General features: G+C 47.1%; 1 protein-coding gene across 1 annotated transcript in view; it reads left to right on the top strand.

Moving 5' to 3' along the window:
* Window positions 1-25,568, top strand: part of VEPH1 (ventricular zone expressed PH domain containing 1) — a 252,596-nt gene that overhangs the window by 117,825 nt on the left and 109,203 nt on the right. Inside the window, exon 8 of the mRNA XM_066600287.1 lies at window positions 20,371-20,565. Within this exon, the coding sequence (XP_066456384.1) occupies window positions 20,371-20,565 (195 nt within the window). The remainder of the gene's footprint in view (window positions 1-20,370; window positions 20,566-25,568) is intronic.

Genomic DNA, 25,568 nt, shown 5'->3' with positions numbered 1-25,568 from the left:
ACTTAAAGTTCGACTCGAGTAACGAGCACTCGAGCATTTTGGTGCTCGCTCATCTCTAATCGTAATACTTTCATGCCCTTATTTTAACATTCAATACAAAAAAAACGCATCTATTTTTTAAACTATTTCCTGAATAATATGTGACATTATCATAACGCTATAGGGAATGTGTACATTCATCCAAGTTAGCCCATGTGTTCACCATTAACACTACTCCCTCTTTGAAATCTGTATAGCTGCCAGAGAAATGGTTACCAAACTGGAAAATCAGGATTATGTTATTACAACTCAGGAAATTCATTTCTTTGAGTTACTAAAATGTTAATTTTTTTATTTACACATTTTTGATATTTTTGCATCTGAATGGCACAATGTTCAGCATTTTGTTTGGGAGGGGGTTAGTACCGTTTATATGAAAATTAAATAAAATGTATTTAGGAAAATATATACAATAAGTGACACTTACTTTATCTACAAGTAGGTTCAAAACAATATCAATCATTACATACATAATGAGATGCAGTTAAAAACGTCTTGTAGTGATATTGGGCAGATAAGGCTTTACAATATAAATTAGACATGTAAATGCCATATGACAGCAACAGTGCAAAAAGCAGTCTTGCAATATTATGACTGTAAAGAGAGACACATCGAGAAATTCATTGGTTTGATCATTGTCATTAGCTACCATGTTTTTTATTTTCATTAGACAGTTAAAGGGGTTGTCCCGCGCCGAAACGGTTTGTTTGTTTTTTCCAACAGCCCCCCCGTTCGGCGCGAGACAAACCCGATGCAGGGCTAAAAAAAAACAAAACAGGTAGTACTTACCCGAATCCCCGCGCTCCGGTGACTTCTTACTTACCTTGTGAAGATGGCCGCCGGGATCTTCACCCTCGGTGGACCGCAGGTCTTCTGTGCGTTCCATTGCCGATTCCAGCCTCCTGATTGGCTGGAATCGGCACACGTGACGGGGCGGAGCTACGAGGAGCAGCTCTCCAGCACGAGCGCCCCATTCAACACAGAGAAGACCGGACTGCGCAAGCGCGTCTAATCGGGAGATTAGACGCTGAAAATTAGACGGCACCATGGAGACGAGGACGCTAGCAACGGAACAGGTAAGTGAATAACTTCTGTATGGCTCATAATTAATGCACAATGTACATTACAAAGTGCATTAATATGGCCATATAGAAGTGTATACCCCAACTTTGTTTCGCGGGACAACCCCTTTAACTTCTGGTGCTACTGACGATTCTCAATTATAGGAAATGGCTGTTCTATCCAGAGTCAAGAAATTATGTATTTTGTTGAATGAGGAGAGATGAGCTGGTATTACAGAGAAGAGACCTATCTTCGGAGAGGTTTTAAGGTTATTATTACCTTGAGGATATTGAAGAGTGTCGAAAATCTTTTTCATGAAGTGTTTAATGAAAGATACTTTAAGAGGTAGATGAATTAAATGAACAAGGTATTAAAGACGATCTTTCACTAAATATTTGACTTTGAAGGCTCAATTTAGAGTGCAATCCAGAAACTTTGTTTTCCTGCTAATTGTTTGTTTGTTCTGTCACAAATTAAGGCCCATTTACACAGGATAAATGTCAGGCAAACGATGCCCCACACTCGACCTTGTGTTTCCTCGCTCCCGTGCTATTGCATGGGAGCTAGCAGAGCTGATTCGCTCACAGACAGGCCAGCAGGGGGGCGGGGCAGTGTAGGAGCTTTCTCTCCTCTGGCTCCCCCACCCCTTTCCATTCAGTTAATACAGCAGCCATTAAGTACTGAACGGCCGCTATTTACACTAAACTTTTACTAGGTTGTTTACTAAAAATTTACTAGGTTGCATAAACGATGGATGATAAGCTCATCACTCATCGTTCAGTGTAAATAGCGGCTGTTCAGTACTGAACGGCAGCTGTATTAAGTGAATGGAGAGGGGCATGGGAGCGAGAGGAGAGAAATCTCCTGCACTGCCCCGCTCCCCTGCTTGCCGCTCTGTGAGCAAGCCAGCACTACAAGCTCCTGTGTGACAGCATGGGAGAGAGGACATGCAGGGATGAGTGTCGGGCATCGTTTATATAGGGTGCCCATGCATGAAGCGCAGCACATATAGGTACCCTTAGATTATCTGATCTCTTATGTTCTGTGTACATCATTTTCCAGTATTCACTCTAAGCGCTACACTCCAAAAACTATAGTTAAAAATTCCTTACCTTGCAGAGATGTAGAGTTGTTATTGCACATCTGAACCTTATTTAAAGTGAACCTTTCACCAGGTTCATGCTGCCTGAACTACAGGCAGCATAAGGGCTCATGCCCATGGACAGAGCAGGATACGTCCGCGGACTTATGCCATGGGAGTACCACGGTGAGAAACAAAAGGTCCCTGCTGGTGATCGCAGAAAAACGCGTGTTTTTCCGCAGTCTCTATTAATACTATATTGATGGAGACCTCCGCTGTGGAAAAACGTGGTGAAATAGAATATGCTGCAATTTTTTCCCCACAGTGGAAATCTGTGGCAGAATCACGCAAATGAGTACTGACAGGCAGAAAAGCTATTAGGTTCAATTGAAAACGGAAAACGCAGCAGAAATCCGTCCGTAGACATTAACCCTAAACCAGGGACAGATCTGCCCATTTTGACCATGTATGTGTTATTCTGAAATGCTGCTAACGAGTTTGATTCGTAGCACAGCTAGAAAAGAGCTCAGAGTCAAAAAGGTGGGCCACGTTGGGTTGTTCTTGCCTGCAGCCAGGGCCATATTTGCCTCTAGGCACTAGAAGACTAGTGCCTAGGGTGGCTCCTTGCTGAGAGCTGTCCCCAGCCGAAGGTGAATGATTTATTTTTGACAACTCCCCCTCCCCTGCCTCCTGCTGGACTCGCCAATAAAATCAGTGTCTTTCCTATGGGGGAGGTGGGTGTCACATCCTTACGGCAGCATTATAGAGAGCTGAGTGCCAATTGGTGAAGTAGCAGAGGACGGGCTTCCATCAGCTGCTGCCCTTACTACATACAGCTAGCTCCACCGCTGAGGAAGTGGTACCAAAGGAGTCAGTATATCTGTGTCCTCTTCCTCGGGACATCACAGTACAACAGGGTGATGGTGGTAGGGAGTGATGGCTAGACACATTGCAGCTGTAGTCAGGACCCTGCATGTGTGGCTGTCTCTGATGTCTCCTTATCAGTAACTTTTGTTAATTGCTATAAGTCAGGAGATTTAACCCTTACTCTGCTTCCCAGCATTTAATGTAACATAAATCTCTTCAGGAAGGCAGTGTAAGGCTGTATATACACAGACAATACTCTTGTGCAACTTTTGTGCATTGTGAGATGCACAAAACTCGCATGGAAATAGAACCCATTGTTCGCAATGGGCCTAGATACATGGACAACTTTTCTCTTGCAGCGATGCTGCGAGACAGAAAAATTGCAGAACGTCCTATTTTTATGCGTGTGTCTCATGAGAGTAGTACATGCAAATGCAGTGTTTTGCAGATTGCACAGTACATGGATGTTCGTGTACTGTGCGATGTGAGATGAGCCCGAGTGTCTTTTTAAAATGCTCCAAAATCAGTGTCGGTGAAAGAAGGCCTGAGGGTGCGTTCACATGGGATGGAAATGCTGTGGATTGTTCACTGCAGAATTAACTGCAGAAAATCCCCAGCATTTACAGGAAAAAGGAGTATGGATGGGGATTCTAAGAAACTTCTGATGCTGCAGAGCAAAGCTGCGCTGAATGTCAATTTATGCTGCAATTCACTGTGGATTTGACTTCTTTAACCCTTTCCAATCCACTGTCTGACGTCTAAAGACATTCTCATTGAAGCCTGTACAGCTCCGATGTCGGAAGACGTCCGGCAAGGTATTCTTACTGTGTATTACTGGCCGCTCTATGGTCGGGGGCCTCTCCGGCATGTCACATACTGCAGTACTGGATGTAGCCAGTAGATGGCACCATTGTAAAATGGCAGAAAGAGAAAGCCCCCTAGGAAACCCTAAATCCAAAATTGGATTCCAAAGGGTTAAATGACGGATGAAATCCACATCAAAACCTGTACTATTTGGTGCGGATTTGCTATTACTGAGGTGCGGCAGTCTCGATGCAGGCTGTAAATCTACAACATGTGAACGTACCATTGAGGTCATTTCTACAATATAAATTCCTAGTGAATGTGAACATAAATATACAGATCCAGTGCTGAGACAGGGGGCATTATAGTAATTTTGGGAGTTACAGTATTTATCAGCCTTAAAGAGGATACCTTATTCTGTGTATTAGACTATATTTTACTGACTCAGTAGGATAGTTATTGGCCTAATGAGAGTATGACAGCTATCTATAAGGCCGCCTTCACACAGGCTGTAAATTGCTGTGGAATTTCTGTAGCAGAATTTGCAATGGAACATTCATAGCATGTAAAGTACAAGCCATGTGGAGAAGATATAAAAAAATATTCAAATTTAGCTGAAAAATTCAAGGCAGAATCCATAATGTATTTGAAATACGTTGCGGATTCTAAATCCACAGCATGTCGACTTATGCTGTGAATTATGACAGCGGATTTCAACTTTTGAAATGCAAACTTTGAAACCCACAGCAAATCCACACCAAAATCCATGGCACAAGCTGCGCCATTTAGGTGCAGATTTGGCCCCTGGTGATTTGCTACAGATTTTTCCGCTGTGGAAAGTTGGCAGTGAATTCACTCATGTACAGGTACAAGCAGGAGTGTAGCTAAAGCTCATGGGTCCAGGTGCAAAAGTTTATCTTGGGCCCCCCCAACTTCTGTTAACCCCGTAACACAGAGGTGTAACCTGAAGCTACTGGGCCCCAATGCAAAACCTATAACAGGGCCCCCAACTATAATGCTTTATTCATGGTACTGGGCTCCCTATATGGAGAAGAGAGGCCTATGACCCCCCATAAGGCTCCTGGGCCCAGCTTTAACTGCATCCCCTATTGTTACACCAGTGGGTACAATACTTTTTGACCGTGTAATCAAAAAGCACATAAAAAACACATTTAAAACAGCTTATGATTTTACCGTTGCTGTGGCAGTTTTGCAATGCATCTATTGACCATGTAAAATAAATGTTTGATCAAAAACATATCTTATAAATATACCTAAAAGTGTATGAGCACTAAGAGTGCCAGGGGCAGCAAGAAGTCCAAATGTAGCCCTGCCCACGGCATGTTGACTGACAGCTCACTCCCTAAACACAAGAGCTGTCACTCTTCATGTGGGGTAGAGGAAGCCAAGCGCAGCCCTTCCCTTAGACTCAACAGCTCAGCAGCAGATTTCAGAATGAAACATAGATGGGCCAAAAGGGCATATCTGTCCCGGGTTCATGCTGCCTGTGGTTTGGGCAGAAGGATCTTGGTTTCAGGTTCCCATTAAGTGTTAGTTTTTACTATTTACTTTCCAGTTTAAATGAAAAGTATCACCTACATTTTGTACTAATGAAAAAAAGATACTGAAACATAATTTTCTTAGAATCTATTATTTTTTAATTCTATTTTCTCTACTCTACATCAGCCACATAAGGCATACAATAGGAGGCTGTAGTCTGGACGTGACTCATTCACTTGTAGGTCACTGTGATTTAGAACGTTACTCCATCATGCAGCCAAAAATTCCCTCTGCATGTGAATGGTGTTGCAGAAATCTCATTTACTTATACTGGATGCAGATTATCATTGCGTTTGACAGGGATTGAAGTGCAGAATCCACGCTGAACCACATGTCAAATCCTAAATGTGTGAATGGGGGCTTAAAAGGAACAATAGACAATGAGTGATAAAAGCAGGACTATAAATACCATTTTCTAAGCTAATGCCCCTTTTAGATGACCTGATTCTCATTTGAACGAGCGAGTGATGTCACCGCTAGTTGTTCGCTTTCGTGCAGCCAGTTTACACAGGCAGATCATCATTGACAATCGTTCACTTCTTGTTCAATTTCTCCCATTCCTATGGAAAAAGGGAAGAGTGTTTAAACGCAATTTGAAGTGAATGAGCCAACGATGACTTTTAGTACTGATGGAAATGAACAACGAATGAACAGCGAACAATTCTCATTTGGTTATCGACTTGCGTTTAAACCAAGCGATTATCATTTATTTTGCTCGCTTTAATGATTTTTTTGAATGAAAATCGTTCTGTCTAAATGCACCTTAAGGGTCTGCTTACTTTGCAACTAATGGGATAATTTATCAATGTCCCAACAAGAACATCACTGGGAAGGAATCATGTCCTAACAGATCATTTATTTACTACAAATGTAATTTCCCTATGTAAGGACAACACAGCTATTGAATGACAGCTGAGAGCTGCCCCTGATTGGTCCCTGCGCTGAGCCAATCAGAGGCAGCACTCACTCACCCATTCATGAATTCATGAATGGGTGAGTGAGAGCTGCCTCTGATTGGTTAGGGCTGTGACCAATCAGAGGCAGCCCATTCAGCAGGCGGGGATTTTAAATCCCCGGCTGCTGAATACTACACAGAGCAGTTCAGAAGAACTGCCGGACGGCCGCAGCTGAGCTCCGGCTGCAGGGACAAGGTGAGTATATATATATTTTTTATTTTTACACATTTTTGGATGGTTTTCAGGGAAGGGCTTATATGTTTAAGCCCTTCCCGAAAATTCATCCTGCGCTCGCCGGCAGCCCATTGCTTTCAATAGAGCTGGCTGTATTGCTGACTCCATTGAATTCAATGGGCGAACATCGTTCTTCTCTGCCACAGCTGTTACAGCTGTGGCAGAGGAGAATGATCTTTAAGTATATGTTCTCAATGGGGTCGGCACTGCTGCCGCCGGCCCCATTGAGCGCATATATAGAACACAAGGAATCGCAGAACGCAGATAGGCGCGATCTGCGATTCGTCGTGTCCTATAATTTATCGGACATCCGCATAAAAAGCGGACACGTGACCGATCCCATTGCGAAGCAATGGTTCTATATATGCGCAGATCGCATGTGCATCCGCAAATCGCGGCAAAAAACGGTCGTCTGACCGAGGCCTTAGACTGAATGATTGTCATTCACTTTCGCTAATTTGAATGATTTTTTTGAACCATAACTGTTACGTCTAAAAGGGCCTTAACTGTTTTGACCGAAACAGATGAGATTTCAGTAAATTATACAATGCAATGCCTATTGTAAAATATAGCTATATCTGTTTCTTCTTATATAAGGAATTATTTACTAATAATGATCATTGACTTATTGGGGTTGAAAATACAGAGATGTCAAGTGTAATATCTGTACGAATATGTAAGTATTCAAGAATGCCCCCAAGAAAGCATGTTATCAGATGCGAAGTGCTTTTCCATATACTTATTTGCAAATAAGCTAACAAGCCATCTGGAAAGTAATGCAGTGTGAAATAAATTGCACATGAGTTGGCCAGAGTAAGCAACAGTGTAATGCAAAGCATTTCAAAATCATGTATTCCAATGCCATATTAATATAACAATCCTTTTAACCCTATAGATTTAATCTGAGTCCTGCGCACGCAGCCTGCTCTGCTATGGAAGGCTCCTTTAGTACCAAATCGTACAGGCTTTTCCAATTGCTGTATGGACTCCTTCAGACTCGGTGTAAGCAAGCTGACAATATTCACAAGAAGCAATGCTTCCAGTGGAGAATGCTGCTGTACGTACAAAGTCTAATGGAGCATGCAAATCCTACAGCGAAAAAAACATCTGTAAGAAATTGGAGGCATACGTAGATACACTAGAGGGCTCTTAGATCTCTGTACAAGCCCTATTATGACTCCACACAAAGCAGAGGCATAATATATGTAAGGGTTGCACTAGCTGAGATCTGTTGTACCACATAGTTTTCTAGCAGCACAGCCCCACAGGTGTGGAATGATTGAGCTGGCTGGGTATGGTGTTCTCCTGGTAGCCAATCACTACGGTCTGGTTGCAGTTAAATATCCTCCCTCTGCAAGAGGAAGCTAGTTTCCCTTCACTCTAGGGCTTGTTGGTTTTGCATGCCTGTACATGTGTTATGTGGGTGAACAGTGTCGTGTCCAGTGTTTGTGCATGTGGCCAGACATTAGGTGTGGATAGCCCTGTTCTGTGTTTATGCTGTGAACAGTGTCATGTTCTGTATGTCTGTGCAGGTGGCTAGACATGAGGAGTGAACTGTCCTGTTCTATGTGGTTGTGTGTCGGGCATGCTAACTCTAGTGTGTTGCTGTGTGATTTGTGTTCTATGTTCCAGTCTGTTTTGGTTCCATGTATTAATCCTTGAGGGATAGTCAGGAGCAAGGTTCCAGCACAGGGTCGCCTTTATCGAGGTGATCGCCTTGCTTATTAGGTAGGGTCCTGCCATTCTCCCTGTATCTTGGGGCCAGTTATCTTACTAGTGTAGTGACCCGCAAGACAACGAGGAGCCTTGATGATGCGAGCTTAAGTATTTTGGCCAATATACGAACCAATACCTTGTACTTTTATAGCTATAGTATCTGCTTATGTGTACAGGTATGCATAGCGAGTGTGTGTCCTCAGTCTGTTCCTGTTTGTTTCTTCTGCCAGTATGTCCAGTCTGAGTCTGTTTCCTGACACTGTTCCCGGTGGTCCCTTACCCCTTCTGGGTCACGTTTGTGTGGGCCCGGTGTTTGTTTGCCCACACAAATGTAACAATATGGTTATCTGTAAAAGTCCAAACTCAACACAGCCACTCATTTGTTAGTCCAATAAAGAAAACACTAATGACCACTAGTTCTTCGATGTAAGGAGCCTGCCAAACATGTCCATAATGACATGTACAATGCGTTGAACATGCTTTCTTTGTTGCACGGCAAAAAGCGTAAAAAAAAAACGCAATAGAAGTGACCATAAAAGCTGTATCTACCCCAAAATGGTACCAATAAAAACTACAGCTCGTCTCGCAAAAACTAAGCCCTCACAGAGCTCCGGACATGGAAGAATAAAACAGGTATAGGACTTTGAATGTAGCAATTTAGAAAAAAAGAAAAGATTTCCAAAAAAAAAGGGTTTTTATTGCAGAAAAGTGAAAAAACCTAAAAAAATAAGAATTTTGGTATCCTTGTAATCATACTGACCAGCAGAAAAAATGTATTGTGTCATTTATGCTGCATAATCAAGGCTTAAAAAAAAAAAAATCTATGGCAGAATTGATGCGTTTTCTCTCCCTGTTATCATAAAAAAATAATAAAAGTTTTACAATATAGTCAATGTACCTAAAAATGGCACCAATAAAAACTGCAGTTTGCCACATAGAAAACAAGCCCTTATACGGCCGTGTTGACGGAAAAAGTAAAAAAGTTATGGCTTTTGAAAAATGGAGATTAAAATCCGCCAAAAATCGTTGCGTTCTTAAGCCCAAAATAGGCCATGTCCTTAAGGGGTTATTAGTAGAGATGAGCGAACGTACTCGTCCGAGCTTAATGCTCGGGCGAATATTAGGGTGTTCGGGATGCTCGTTACTCGTAACGAGCACCACGCGATGTTCGGGTTACTTTCACTTTCCTCTCTGAGATGTTAGCGAGCTTTTCTGGCCAATTGAAAGACAGGGAAGGCATTACAACTCCCCCCTGTGATGTTCCAGCCCTATACCACCCCCCTGCTGTGAGTGGCTGGGGAGATCAGATGTCACCCAAGTATAAAAGTTGGCCCCTCCCGCGGCTCGGCTCAGATGCGTTGTGAGATAGCTGAGGGACAGTGCTATAGTGTTGGAGCTGCTGTAGGGAGAGCGTTAGGAGTGAGTGTAGGCTTCAAGAACCCCAACGGTCCTTCTTAGGGCCACATCTAACAGTGTGCAGTAGTGTGGAGGCTGCTGTTAGCAGTGTTGCACTTTTTTTTTTTTTGGTATATCGGCCGTGCAGAGCATTGCGCCCTGCAGTAATACTACAGGGACAGAAGTGGTGGTTAGGCAGGGAGAGTGTTAGGAGTTAGTGTAGGCTTCAAGAACCCCAACGGTCCTTCTTAGGGCCACATCTAACAGTGTGAAGTACTGTGGAGGCTGCTGTTAGCAGTGTTGCACATTTTTTTTTTTTCCAAATCGGCCGTGCAGAGCATTGTGCCCTGCAGTAATACTCCAGGGACAGAATTGTGTAGGCAGGGCCAGAAGACATATTTTATTGATTGAATATACGCAGTGGGCCTTTCCTTTAAAAAAAAAAGGGCAAAAATTCTATTTGGCCTGCAGGCTTGCGCCAATTTATTTCCTGGCTGGGAAATCACCGCTCTGCTGCAGTTAATAACACTGCAGTTCTGTGACACACAGCAGGGCCACACAACACATTTATTAATTGATTGAATATAGTCAGTGGGCCTTTCCTTTTAAAAAAAAGGGCAAAAATTCTATTTGGCCTGCCTCTGACAGTCCTCAGCGTTCTGGGTACGTGTGTGCTGGGTGGAGAACGTAAAAAAAATCATACGCAGCCAGCTAAGTTTAACAGCAGGCTTGCGCCAATTTATTTCCTGGCTGGGAAATCACTGCTCTGCTGCAGTTAATAACACTGCAGTTCTGTGACACACAGCAGGGCCACAACACATTATTGATTGAATATAGTCAGTGGGCCTTTCCTTTTAAAAAAAAGGGCAAAAATTCTATTTGGTCTGCCTCTGACTGTCCTCAGCGTTCTGGGTACGTGTGTGCTGGGTGGAGAAGGTAAAAAAAATCATACGCAGCCAGCTAAGTTTAACAGCAGACTTGCGCCAATTTATTTCCTGGCTGGGAAATCACCGCTCTGCTGTAGTTAATAACTGTGCAACACTGCAGTTCTGTGACACACTGCAGGGCCACAACACATTTATTATTGATTGAATATACGCAGTGGGCCTTTCCTTTAAAATAAAAGGGCAACTATTCTATTTGGCCTGCCTCTGACAGTCCTCAGCGTTCTGGGTACGTGTGTGCTGGGTGGAGAACGTAAAAAAAATCATACGCAGCCAGCTAAGTTTAGCAGCAGGCTTGCGCCAATTTATTTCCTGGCTGGGAAATCACCGCTCTGCTGCAGTTAATAACACTGCAGTTCTGTGACACACAGCAGGGCCACAACACATTATTGATTGAATATAGTCAGTGGGCCTTTCCTTTTAAAAAAAAGGGCAAAAATTCTATTTGGCCTGCCTCTGACAGTCCTCAGCATTCTGGGTACGTGTGTGCTAGGTGGAGAACGTAAAAAAAATCATACGCAGCCAGCTAAGTTTAACAGCAGGCTTGCGCCAATTTATTTCCTGGCTGGGAAATCACCGCTCTGCTGCAGTTAATAACACTGCAGTTCTGTGACACACAGCAGGGCCACAACACATTATTGATTGAATATAGTCAGTGGGCCTTTCCTTTTAAAAAAAAGGGCAAAAATTCTATTTGGCCTGCAGGCTTGCGCCAATTTCTTTCCTGGCTGGGAAATCAAATCACTGGTAATACAGCATGCTGAGGGGTAGGGGTAGGCATAGAGGACGTGGACGCGGCCGAGGACGCGTAGGCCCAAGTGAGGGTGTGGGCACAGGCCGAGCTCCTGATCCAGGTGTATCGCAGCGGACTGCTGCGCGATTAGGAGAGAGGCACGTTTCTGGCGTCCCCACATTCATCGCACAATTAATGGGTCCACGCGGGAGACCTTTATTAGAAAATGAGCAGTGTGAGCAGGTCCTGTCGTGGATGGCAGAAAGTGCTTCGAGCAACCTATCATCCACCCACAGTTCTGCGCCGTCCAGTGCTGCAAATCCGAATCCTCTGGCTGCTGCTCCTCCTTCCTCCCAGCCTCCTCACTCCACTACAATGACACATGCTCAGGAGCGGGAAGACTCCCAGGAACTGTTCTCGGGCCCCTGCTCAGATTGGGCAGCAGTGGTTCCTCTCCCACCAGAGGAGTTTATCGTCACTGATGCCCAACCATTGGAAAGTTCCCGGGGTCCGGGGGATGAGGCTGGGGACTTCTGGCAACTGTCTCAAGACCTTTCAGTGGGTGAGGAGGACGATGACGATGAGACACAGTTGTCTATCGGTGAGGTAGTAGTAAGGGCAGTAAGTCCGAGGGAGGAGCGCACAGAGGATTCGGAGGAAGAGCAGCAGGACGATGAGGTGACTGACCCCACCTGGTTTGCAACGCCTACTCAGGACAGGTCTTCAGAGGGGGAGGCAAGGGCAGCAGCAGGGCAGGTTGCAAGAGGCAGTGCGGTGTCCAGGGGTAGAGGCAGGGCCAGACCGAATAATCCACCAACTGTTTCCCAAAGCGCACCCTCGCGCCATGCCACCCTGCAGAGGCCGAGGTGCTCTAAGGTCTGGCAGTTTTTCACAGAGACGCCTGACGACCGACGAACAGTGGTGTGCAACCTTTGTCGCGCCAAGATCAGCCGGGGAGCCACCACCAACAGCCTCACCACCACCAGCATGCGCAGACATATGATGGCCAAGCACCCCACAAGGTGGGACGAAGGCCGTTCACCGCCTCCGGTTTGCACTGCTGCCTCTCCCCCTGTGCCCCAACCTGCCACTGAGATACAACCCCCCTCTGAGGACACAGGCACTACCGTCTCCTGGCCTGCACCCACACCCTCACCTCCGCTGTCCTCGGCCCCATCCAGCAATGTCTCGCACTGCACCGTCCAGCCGTCGCTAGCGCAAGTCTTTGAGCGCAAGCGCAAGTATGCCGCCACGCACCTGCACGCTCAAGCGTTAACCGACCACATAGCGAAATTTATCAGCCGTGAGATGCTGCCGTATAGGGTTGTGGAAACGGAATCCTTCAAAAGTATGATGGCGGCGGCGGCGGCCCCGCGCTACTCAGTTCCCAGTCGCCACTACTTTTCCCGATGTGCCATCCCAGCCCTGCACGACCACGTCTCCCGCAACATTGTACGCGCCCTCACCAACGCGGTTACTGCCAAGGTCCACTTAACAACGGACACGTGGACAAGCACAGGCGGGCAGGGCCACTACATCTCCCTGACGGCACATTGGGTGAATTTAGTGGAGGCTGGGACAGAGTCAGAGCCTGGGACCGCTCACGTCCTACCCACCCCCAGAATTGCGGGCCCCAGCTCGGTGGTGGTATCTTCGGCGGTGTATGCTTCCTCCACTAAAGCACACTCCTCCTCCTCCTCCGCAACCTCTGTCTCGAAATCTAGATGTGTCAGCAGCAGCAGGACGTCGCCAGCAGTCGGTGTCGCGCGGCGTGGCAGCACAGCGGTGGGCAAGCGTCAGCAGGATGTGCTGAAACTACTCAGCTTAGGAGATAAGAGGCACACGGCCCACGAACTGCTGCGGGGTCTAACAGAGCAGACCGACCGTTGGCTTGCGCCGCTGAGCCTCCAACCGGGCATGGTCGTGTGTGACAACGGGCGTAACCTGGTGGCGGCTCTGCAGCTCGGCAGCCTCACGCACGTGCCATGCCTGGCCCACGTCTTTAATTTGGTGGTTCAGCGCTTTCTGAAAAGCTACCCACGCTTGTCAGACCTGCTCGTAAAGGTGCGCCGGCTCTGCGCACATTTCCGCAAGTCCCACACGGACGCTGCCACCCTACGCACCCTGCAACATCGGTTTAATCTGCCAGTGCACCGACTGCTGTGCGACGTGCCCACACGGTGGAACTCTACGCTCCACATGTTGGCCAGGCTCTATGAGCAGCGTAGAGCTATAGTGGAATACCAACTCCAACATGGGCGGCACAGTGGGAGTCAGCCTCCTCAATTATTTTCAGAAGAGTGGGCCTGCTTGGCAGACATCTGCCAGGTCCTTGGAAAGTTTGAGGAGTCTACCCAGGTGGTGAGCGGGGATGCTGCAATCATTAGCGTCACCATTCCTCTGCTATGCCTCTTGAGAAGTTCCCTGCAAAGCATAAAGGCAGATGCTTTGCGCTCGGAAACGGAGGCGGGGGAAGACAGTATGTCGCTGGATAGTCAGAGCACCCTCCTGTCTATATCTCAGTGCGTTGAGGAGGAGGAGGAGGAGGAGAGGGAGGAGGATGAGGAGGAGGGGGAAGAGACAGCTTGGCCCACTGCTGACGGTACCCATGCTGCTTGCCTGTCATCCTTTCAGCGTGTATGGCCTGAGGAGGAGGAGGATCCTGAAAGTGATCTTCCTAGTGAAGACAGCCATGTGTTGCGTACAGGTACCCTGGCACACATGGCTGACTGTATGTTAGGATGCCTTTCTCGTGACCCTCGCGTTGCACGTATTCTGGCCACTACGGATTACTGGGTGTACACACTGCTCGACCCACGGTATAAGGAGAACCTTTCCACTCTCATTCATGAAGAGGAAAGGGGTTCGAGAGTGTTGCTATACCACAGGACCCTTGCGGACAAGCTGATGGTAAAATTCCCATCCAACAGCGCTAGTGGCAGAAGGCGCAGTTCCGAGGGCCAGGTAGCAGGGGAGGTGCGGAGATCGAGCAGCATGTACAGCACAGGCAGTGCAACACTCTTTAAGGCCCTGGACAGCTTTATGGCTCCCCAGCAAGACTGTGTCACCGCTCCCCAGTCAAGGCTGAGTCGGCAGGAGCACTGTAAAAGGATGGTGAGGGAATACGTAGCCGATCGCACGACCGTCCTCCGTGACGCCTCTGCCACCTACAACTACTGGGTGTCGAAGCTGGACACGTGGCCTGAACTCGCGCTGTATGCCCTGGAGGTGCTTGCTTGTCCTGCGGCTAGCGTCTTGTCAGAGAGGGTGTTTAGTGCGGCTGGGGGAATCATCACAGATAAGCGTACCCGCCTGTCAACCGACAGTGCCGACAGGCTTACACTCATCAAGATGAACAAAGCCTGGATTTCCCCAGACTTCTCCACCAGCGGACAGCAGCGATACCTAAGCAATACGTAGGCTGCACCCGCGGATGGAAGCATCGTTCTCAATCACCATCCAAAACGGGGACCTTTTAGCTTCATCAATCTGTGTATAATATTCCTCCTCCTCCTCCTGCTCCTCCTCCTGAAACCTCACGTAATCACGCCGAACGGGCAATTTTTCTTAGGGCCACAAGGCTCACTCATAATTTTTTAAACCATTTTTATACGTTTCAATGCTCTTAAAAACTTGAACCAATTTTTCGTTAAACTAGGCTGCCTCCAGGCCTAGTTACCACTTAAGCCACATTAACCAAAGCGATTAATGGGTTTCACCTGCCATCTTGGTTGGGCATGGCCAATTTTTTCTGAGGTACATTAGTACTGTTGGTACACCAATTTTTTGGGGCCCTCACCTACAGTGTAATCATAGTAATTTCTATGTTCTTCGCCTGCACTCATGGTACAGAAAGGTGTGTGGGGTTGGCCTACACTTTAGCTACATAAATGTAACTGGGGCCTTGTCTATACTGCAGCTACTGAAATGTGAAAGAGACTGTTATCTCCCTAAAGTGCTGCAATGAGAATGTTACTGGGGCCTGTCTTGAGTGCTACTATTACTGAAATGGAACTAAGACTGCGCTCCCCCTATACTGCTGCTAGTGATATGTTAGTGGGGCCTGTCCCTAATGCTACCGCTGAAATGTTAATAATTCTGGGTTCTGCCTATACCGCTGCTAATGGTATGTCACTGGGGTGTGGAAACAGAGGCTTTACAAAGACATGATGGCGGCGAGGCCATTTCCCACCAACGCTGTTACTGTTAAGGTGCATATAACCACGGACACGTGTAGAGGACACATAGTGCCTCCAAAACATCCCCCTCCTCCTCCAACAATGAAAACATTCTTGGCAAATACCTTTGCATTGGTCCGTCTGGTGGCAGTCCAAGAATTTCACCTTTAACGACACAACAAGAGAGCACCACCACCATCCCCCCGCCACGGCCCACTTAATCCTGGCCACATTCCGAAAACCAACTACATAAAACCGCACTACTAGGTCCGCAGTCACCACCACATTACCACCAACGAGGTTACTGTTAAGGTACATATTACCAGTCTGACTGGGGCATGCAGTGTGGGCCGAAGCCCACCTGTATTGTATCTGACGTTAGCTCTGCTGAGTAGGGCACTGCAATGGGATATATTTATGTACCGCTGGTGGGTTCCAGGGAGCCACCCATGCTGTAGGTGCACACGGAGTTTAACCTACATCTGTCCACTTGTAAAGAACCCCAGTCAGACTGGGGCATGCAGTGTGGGCCGAAGCCCACCTGCATTAACCACGACATTACCTCAGCTGTGATGGGCAATGCAATGGGATTTATTTATGTACCTCCGGTGGCTTCCTGGCACCCACCCATGCTGTGGGTCCACAGGGAGTTGTTACTACATCTGTCCACTTGTAAAGAACCCCAGTCTGACTGGGGCATGCAGTGTGGGCCGAAGCCCACCTGCATTAACCACGACATTACCTCAGCTGTGATGGGCAATGCAATGGGATTTTTTTATGTACCACCGGTGGGTTCCAGGGAGCCACCCATGCTGTAGGTGCACACGGAGTTTAACCTACATCTGTCCACTTGTAAAGAACCCCAGTCAGACTGGGGCATGCAGTGTGGGCCGAAGCCCACCTGCATTAACCACGACATTACCTCAGCTGTGATGGGCAATGCAATGGGATTTATTTATGTACCGCCGGTGGCTTCCTGGCACCCACCCATGCTGTGGGTCCACAGGGAGTTGTTACTACATCTGTCCACTTGTAAAGAACCCCAGTCAGACTGGGGCATGCAGTGTGGGCCGAAGCCCACCTGCATTAACCACGACAATACCTCAGCTGTGATGGGCAATGCAATGGGATTTTTTTATGTACCACCGGCGGGTTCCAGGGAGCCACCCATGCTGTAGGTGCACATGGAGTTTAACCTACATCTGTCCACTTGTAAAGAACCCCAGTCTGACTGGGGCATGCAGTGTGGGCCGAAGCCCACCTGCATTAACCACGACATTACCTCAGCTGTGATGGGCAATGCAATGGGATATTTTTATGTACCGCCGGTGGGTTCCAGGGAGCCACCCATGCTGTGGTTGCACACGGAATTCCCATTGCGGAGTTGTACCTGGCTGTGACTATTTATAAAAAACCGCGGTCTGACTGGGCCATGCAGACACCTTGACAGAATGAATAGTGTGTGGCACATAGGTTCCCCATTGCTATGCCCACGTGTGCAGCTCCAGATGGAGGTGGCACAGGATTGGATTTCTCATTGCTTCTGTACAGCATTGTGGACTATCGGCCCGCCCGTTTTATGGGGGGGTCACTGCCTAGCCATGCCAACCCTCTGCAGTGTGTGCCTGCTTTTCCTGTGGCAGACGCACTTATAAATAGACATGAGGGTGGCGTGGCATGAGGGCAGCTGAAGGCTGGGCAGGGACAATTTGGTGTACGCTGTGGACACTGTCGTGCGGGGGTGGGGGTGGCGGTTGGGCAGCATGTAACCCCGGAGAAGTGGCAGCGGAGTGTCATGCAGGCAGTGATTGTGCTTTGTTGGAGGTAGTGTGGTGCTTAGCAAAGGTATGCCATGCTAATGAGGGCTTTTCAGAAGTAAAAGTTGTTGGGAGGGGGGGGCCCCACTCTTGCCGGTATTGTGGCTTAATAGTGGGACCTGTGAACTTGAGATGCAGCCCAACATGTAGCCCCTCGCCTGCCCTATCCGTTGCTGTGTTGTTCCCATCACTTTCTTGAATTGCCCAGATTTTCACACATGAAAACCTTAGCGAGCATCGGCGAAATACAAAAATGCTCGGGTCGCCCATTGACTTCAATGGGGTTCGTTACTCGAAACGAACCCTCGAGCATCGCGAAAAATTCATCTCGAGTAACGAGCACCCGAGCATTTTGGTGCTCGCTCATCTCTAGTTATTAGTTGATCAGGGTTACTCTTGGGACCCCCAGCAGTCAGCTGGTATCAGGCCAGCTGCCAGTGGGCACAGAGCTGTAAGCATGACAGTGGCCCAGGTTGGTAGTTACAGTTTCAATTGAATTGAATGTGAACAGTAACTACAATTACCAACTTGGCCCACTGCAATGTAGACAGACCTGTCAGCTTACGGTTTGGCCCTCACTGACAGCTAGACTGATATTAGCTGATTGTATGGGGTCTGGAGCAAAGAACCCCCCACCATTCAACCATTGATGACCTAGGTTACATCATCATCAATAATAAAGTCCTGGAAAACCCCTTTCTTGATTGAGTTTACAGGTATTCAGTGGAAGCTTTGATGTTAGAATGGTCACATCATTACCATTGTGTATAAGATCAAAAGGTGGTTCTATGGTACATACTGCACTACCTTTTCACTAAATCGAAAGCTTGAATACAACTTAAACATTTGAAGAAAATTCATATGCTTGACTGCTTTATTCGACTCACCCTCTGTTAGTTTTTCTTTACACACAAGATGTTTTTTACAGCAAAAAAACCCCCCAAGCATAGTCAGATGATTTTATTTTATTCATCAAGAAAAGCAAATTCTACAGCCTTTTTTATGTTGCACTAACTTTATTGCACATATTGTTACTGTTATTGGGATTCCAAATAAGTATCTTGTTATCTTTTAATAAATTATTTTTATCAAAAAATGTGCTTAAGTAGTTTAAGCTTTTACTGATCTTTTTTTACTATTACCTTAATTAATACTTTTTATGTTACCATATATACGAACAGTGCACAGGCAGTTGTTAAAGAGTATCTCAAATCTTACTTTGAAGCGCTCCTGCTCTGTTGGCAGTATTCAGCTCCTTAGGGCAGCTAAAGACGGCACCATTTAAGTACTATGTGGGGCTATATGGAGCTGTCTTCAGCTGCCAGAAGGGGCCAAAAGTGGCCAACGGAGCAGGAGCACTCCGAAGTGAAAGTGCAGGCACTATTGAAGGCATACCTAAGTATACCCTAAAAATAGGCAAAATAACTCTGCAGCCCTGGGATCTGTCAAAGCAAAATGGTTATAGATCTCCTCGTAAATGCAGGTCCGTGCAGCATCGCTTTCAATGGGCCCGTGGCTGTTGCTGGCCATTGAAATCAATAGGATGCCAGCAACCCCTGCAATGATTTTCAGGGAACAGCACTGACAGCTGTGGCAGAGGATCGCGATGTTCTCCTATTGCTTTCAATGGGACCGACGCTTCTGCAGCCCCATTAAAATCAATGGGCTGCCAGCAAGCCCTGCAGGGGATTTTCAGGGAAAGGCTTTAAATATAAGCCCTTTCCTGAAAAATCATCCCTAAAATGTGTTAAAAATAAAAAAATATATACTCACCTCTCTGCTGCTGTCGGGGCTCAGGCACGTCCAGCTGTGTCTTCTCCCTATGCTGCTATGAATCTCTTTCAGCAGGCGGGGATTTAAAATGTATTCAATAAATGAACCAGCGCTGCCTGTGTTTGACTGAGCAATGCGACCAATCACAGGCAGCACTCAGCTGTCATTCAATGAATGGCTAAGTGCTGCCTGTGATTGGCTGAGTGCTCAGCCAATCAGATACAGCCCTTTCAGCAGGCGGGGATTTTAAATTCCTGCCTGCTTAAAGAGATTCAGAGAGGTTCAGGGAGAAGATGCTGCTGGACGTGCCCGAGCCACGCCAGCTGCAGAGAGGTGAGTATATATATATTTTTATTTTTAACACATTCAAGGAATGATTTTCAGGGAGCCCTTCCCCGAAAATCCCTCCAGGGCTTGCCGGCAGCCCATTACTTTCAATGGGGCTGCACAAGCGCTGGTCCCATTAAAAGCAATGGGAGAACATTGCGATCTTCTGCCACAGCTGTTACAGGTGTGACAGCTATTGCAGGGGAATTTTCAGCCACGAGGGGTGTCCCCTTGTAACTGAACACTGTGACAGCTGTGGCAGGGGATTTTTTACTCCCGTGGGAAGTCCCCTTGTAACTGAACACTGTGACAGCTGTGGCAGGGGATTATTTACTCCCCGTGGGCAGTCCCCTTATTACTGAACACTGTGACAGTGCTGTCTTAGTGTTCAGTGACAAGGGGACTCCCCATGGGGAATATTTACATGCACCACAGACCTATGGTGTACGCATGTCCTATCTTTAACAGGTGCGTGCGTTTACATGCCTGTAAAACAGGGACATGTGAATAGACCATAGGGAACCAGTGGTTCTAATTGGTGTGCATTTTTGTGCGCATATAAACACGCTCATTTGAATCCACCCTTATACTAATGATGTATACTAGTACACACTGTGCATCAGGTAGACAGAGAATCTGGTGCATCCATCCTTGTTTGTCCAATACAAGAGGGTCCCTTTATTTAAAGGTACAAGAGGTTAAATTGAAGAAATCAGAAGTTTCTCTGACCTGCGATAATTAGAAATGACCTTGCTGCACTATTGCACTATTTTTGTGCTGATGATTATGCTATATAGAGAGTACAGTATGTGCATATATATTTACAATGTATTTACAATATTAAACACCACTATATGTTAATTAATATTAGTGTTTTTGTGCAGGAAAGAAAACCACATCCCACACGAGACCTCTCTATATGTTTCTGATTCCCATCCGAGCTCTTTTCATGTTAGTAAAGGGGAAGAAAAGATGGAAAATGTCGGTAACCAGAAAGACCTGTCCACCAGCTCACCCATTGTGTACGAGGAGGACTCCAAAATATCTGCGGAGGATAGAAAGGATAATGCAGTTAATAGGTAAGCATCTCTTAGGCATTTAACATAATGGGAGTTTTTAATGTGATCTCATGAAAAGCATTGATTGTAGTAATGATCACAGTCTTTAACCCGTTTAGGACCAGACACTGTAAATTTACGGCACCTGTTCCTGGGTTTAAAGCTTAGCCATATGTAAAACTACGGCGGCACTTTAAGCCTCCTCCCTCTGCAATCAATCAGAAGCAGGAATGGGTTATCAGCTGTTAGTGACAGCTGATAATCCGGAGGAGAGGGGGTTTTAACCCTTTCTGCCTTCTGCTTCCCTGAGTACACAGTGCTTAATGAGCGCTGTGTACTAGAAAGTGAAAAAAAAGTGTAACTTCCTCTCCGAGAGTCGGGGGGTCATGTGACCGCCGGGGTTCCCTGCAGGGTTCCGTACTAGACCCTGTCCAGCTCTGTCAGTGACTAATATCACTACAGGGGTTGTTTTCCCCTGTAACTGGGGCTTCTATGGATGCCCCAGCTACAGTGGGAAAGTGTAAAATAAAAAAATAAAAATAAAAAACATGTGAATGTCCCCCAGAGGCCTTACATGATGTCATGGGGGACATAGATAGTAAAAAACATAATTCCATACATCAGTAAGACAAAATTACAGAATAAAACAATGCATACATAAGAAAGAAAATAACCCAAAACTGACGCCAACCTAAAACGTCGCTATAAGCGCCCGGTAATCCCAAACCATACATATAATATGTAAAACGTCCAAAACAAATAGAGGAACCTGTTCCTATACTTTATTTTAGTGTAAATATACTAATAAAAAAAATACCTAGAAATGTTAAAAAAATAATTTTTTTTAGCTTTTTTCCCCAATAAAACTAAAAAATGGAAAAAAAAGTCAGTAAAAAAGATATTTTAAAAATCGCCCTATATGTCACGGAAAAAAAAACACAGCAAAAATAATTTCGATAGCTAAAGGAAAAAAAATAGGGCAGTAAAACCACCACATGGGTAAAATCCCTAAAAAGTGTCTGGTCCTTAGGGGGTTACGTGACCAATATGATCCACTCAAAATGGAAATAACCTGACCTGATAAAACTTTTCCCAATTTGATCACCGCTCTCAATACCGTTAAATAAAGGTCATATTAAAGGGGTTTTGTCATAAAAAAAAAAAAATTCGATACACACCTATTTCAGTCACCTTACCACATCTTTTTATTGCTGAGCTTCTCCAGTCTCCCGGGTCATCTCACCGCACACTGGCCAGCTTGTTATGAAGCTGGCATTCCTCACATTCTTCTTCATGTCCATGTGACGTAGCGTTCACTAGCTAGCAAGGAATGCTGATCTATTGCTGAGACAGCTCGCACTCCCCCTGCTGGCCTGTGAACTGTGACGTAACGTACTTTGCTGGCAGAAAGAAGACTGCTGGCAATGTAGGTAACCTCACAGGGAGGAGAGGAACCAGCCAGCTGCAGGTGAAGTTCCCCAGACTGCAGGAGACAGGAGAAGATAGGTGAGGTGAAGACCTGGTAAGTAGACTGATGGGGAAGTAATAGGTAATTATTAGAGATGAGCGAACACCAAAATGTTCGGGTGTTCGTTATTCGGAACGAACTTCCCGCGATGTTCGAAGGTTCGTTTCGAACAACGAACCCCATTGAAGTCAATGGGTGACCAGAGCATTTTTGTATTTCGCCGATGCTCGCTAAGGTTTTCATGTGTGAAAATCTGGGCAATTCAACAAAGTGATGGGAATGACACAGAAACGGATAGGGCAGGCGAGGGGCTACATGTTGGGCTGCATCTCAAGTTCCCAGGTCCCACTATTAAGCCACAATACCGGCAAGAGTGGGCCCCCCCCCCCCCTTCCCAACAACTTTTACTTCTGAAAAGCCCTCATTAGCATGGCATACCTTTGCTAAGCACCACACTAGCTACAACAAAGCACAATCACTGCCTGGATGACACTCCGCTGCCACTTCTCCTGGGTTACATGCTGACCAACCGCCCCCCCTCCCACCCACAGCGCACACCAAAGTGTCCCTGCGCAGCCTTCAGCTGCCCTCATGCCACGCCACACTCATGTCTATTTAGAAGTGCGTCTGCCATGAGGAGGAACCGCAGGCACACACTGCAGAGGGTTGGCATGGCTAGGCAGCGGCCCTCTTTAAAAGGGGCGGGGCGATAGCCCACAATGCTGTACAGAAGCAATGAGAAATAGAATCCTGTGCCACCGCCATCAGGAGCTGCACACGTGGGCATAGCAATGGGGAACCTATGTGCCACACACTATTCATTCTGTCAAGGTGTCTGCATGCCCCAGTCAGACTGGTAATATGTACCTTAACAGTAACCGCGTTGGTGGTAATGTGGTGGTGACTGCGGACCTAGTAGCACGGTTGTATTTTGTTGGTTTTCGGAATGCGGTCAGGATTAAGTGGGCCGTGGCGGGGGGATGGTGTGGGGGCTCTCGTTGTGTCGGTAAAGGTGAAATTCTTGGACTGCCACCAAACAAACCAATGCAAAGACATTTGCCAAGAATGTTTTCCCTGTTGGAGGAGGAGGGGGATGTTTTTGAGGCACTACGTGTCCTCTCCACGTGTCCGTGGTTATACGCACCTTTACAGTAACCGCGTTGGTGGTAATGTGGTGGTGACTGCGGACCTAGTAGCACGGTTGTATTTTGTTGGTTTTCGGAATGCGGCCAGGATTAAGTGGGCCGTGGCGGGGGGATGGTGTGGGGGCTCTCGTTGTGTCGGTAAAGGTGAAATTCTTGGACTGCCACCAGACGAACCAATGCAAAGACATTTGCCAAGAATGTTTTCCCTGTTGGAGGAGGGGGGGGATGTTTTTGAGGCACTACGTGTCCTCTCCACGTGTCCGTGGTTATATGCACCTTTACAGTAACCGCGTTGGTGGGAAATGGCCTCGCCGCCATCATGTCTTTGGGAAGCCTCTGTTTCCACACCCCAGAGACATACCATTAGCAGCGGTATAGGCAGAGGCCAGAATTCGTAACATTTCAGCCGTAGCATTAGGACAGGCCCCACTAACATATCACTAGCAGCATTATAGGAGGAGCGCAGTCTACGTTCCATGTCAGCAATAGTAGCACTCAAGACAGGCCCCAGTAACAATTCCGAAGCAGCAGTATAGCGGGAGCGCAGTCTTCGTTCCATGTCAGCAATAGTAGCACTCAAGACAGGCCCCAGTAACAATTCCGAAGCAGCAGTATAGCGGGAGCGCAGTCTTAGTTCCATTTCAGTAGCCTTAGTATAGCCAAGGCCCAAGTTACATTTATGTAGCTAAAGTGTAGGCCAACCCCACACACCTTTCTGTACCATGAGTGCAGGCGAAGAACATACAAATTGCTATGATTACACTGTAGGTGAGGGCCCCAAAAATTTGGTGTACCAACAGTACTAATGTACCTCAGTAAAAATTGGCCATGCCCAACCAAGATGGCAGGTGAATCGCTTTGGTTAATGTGGCTTAAGTGGTAACTAGGCCTGGAGGCAGCCCAGTGTAACGAAAAATTGGTTCAAGTTAAAGTTCCAACGCTTTTAAGCGCATTGAAACTTATAAAAATTGTTCAGAAAAATTATTTGAGTGAGCCTTGTGGCCCTAAGAAAAATTGCCCGTTCAGCGTGATTACGTGAGGTTTCAGGAGTAGGAGCAGGAGGAGGAGGAGGAATATTAGACACAGATTGATGAAGCAGAAATGTCCCCGTTTTGGATGGTGAGAGAGAACGTAGCTTCCATCCGCGGGTGCAGCCTACGTATTGCTTACGTATCGCTGCTGTCCGCTGGTGGAGAACAGAAGTCTGGGGAAATCCAGCCTTTGTTCATCTTGATGAGTGTTAGCCTGTCGGCACTGTCGGTTGACAAGCGGCTATGCTTATCTGTGATGATTCCCCCAGCCGCACTAAACACCCTCTCCGACAAGACGCTAGCCGCAGGACAAGCAAGCACCTCCAGGGCATACAGCGCTAGTTCAGGCCACGTGTCCAGCTTCGACACCCAGTAGTTGTAGGGGGCAGAGTCGTCACCGAGGATGGTCGTGCGATCCGCTACGTACTCCCTCACCATCCTTTTACAGTGCTCCCGCCGACTCAGCCGTGACTGGGGAGCGGTGACACAGTCTTGGTGGGGAGCCATAAAGCTGGCCAGGCCCTTAAAGACTGTTGCACTGCCTGGGATGTACATGCTGCTCGATCTACGCACATCCCCTGCTACCTTGCCCTCGGTACTGCGCCTTCTGCCACTAGAGCTGTCGGCTGGGAATTTTACCATCAGCTTGTCCGCAAGGGTCCTGTGGTATAGCAACACTCTCGAACCCCTTTCCTCTTCGGGAATCAGAGTGGGCAGGTTCTCCTTATACCGTGGATCGAGCAGTGTGTACACCCAGTAATCCGTCGTGGCCAGAATGCGTGCAACGCGAGGGTCACGAGAAAGGCATCCTAACATGAAGCCAGCCATGTGTGCCAGGGTACCTGTACGCAACACATGGCTGTCTTCACTAGGAAGATCACTTTCAGGATCCTCCTCCTCCTCCTCCTCCTCAGGCCATACACGCTGAAAGGATGACAGGCAATCAGCCGGTGTACCGTCAGCAGCGGGCCAAGCTGTCTCTTCCCCCTCCTCCTCATCCTCCTCATGCTCCTCCTCCTCCTCCTGTACGCGCTGAGAAATAGACAGGAGGGTGCCCTGACTATCCAGCGGCATACTGTCTTCCCCCGCCCCCGTTTCCGAGCGCAAAGCAGCTGCCTTTATGGTTTGCAGGGAATTTCTCAAGATGCATAGCAGAGGAATGGTGACGCTAATGATTGTAGCATCGCCGCTCACCACCTGGGTAGACTCCTCAAAATTACCAAGGGCATGGCAGATGTCTGCCAACCAGGCCCACTCTTCTGAAAGGAATTGAGGAGGCTGACTCCCACTGCGCCGCCCATGTTGGAGTTGGTATTCGACTATAGCTCTACGTTGTTCATAGAGCCTGGCCAACATGTGGAGCGTAGAGTTCCACCGTGT

Source organism: Eleutherodactylus coqui, chromosome 1 (genome assembly GCF_035609145.1).
Source record: "Eleutherodactylus coqui strain aEleCoq1 chromosome 1, aEleCoq1.hap1, whole genome shotgun sequence".
Lineage (NCBI taxonomy): Eukaryota > Metazoa > Chordata > Amphibia > Anura > Eleutherodactylidae > Eleutherodactylus > Eleutherodactylus coqui.
This window is presented reverse-complemented; position numbering and strand designations above follow the sequence as displayed.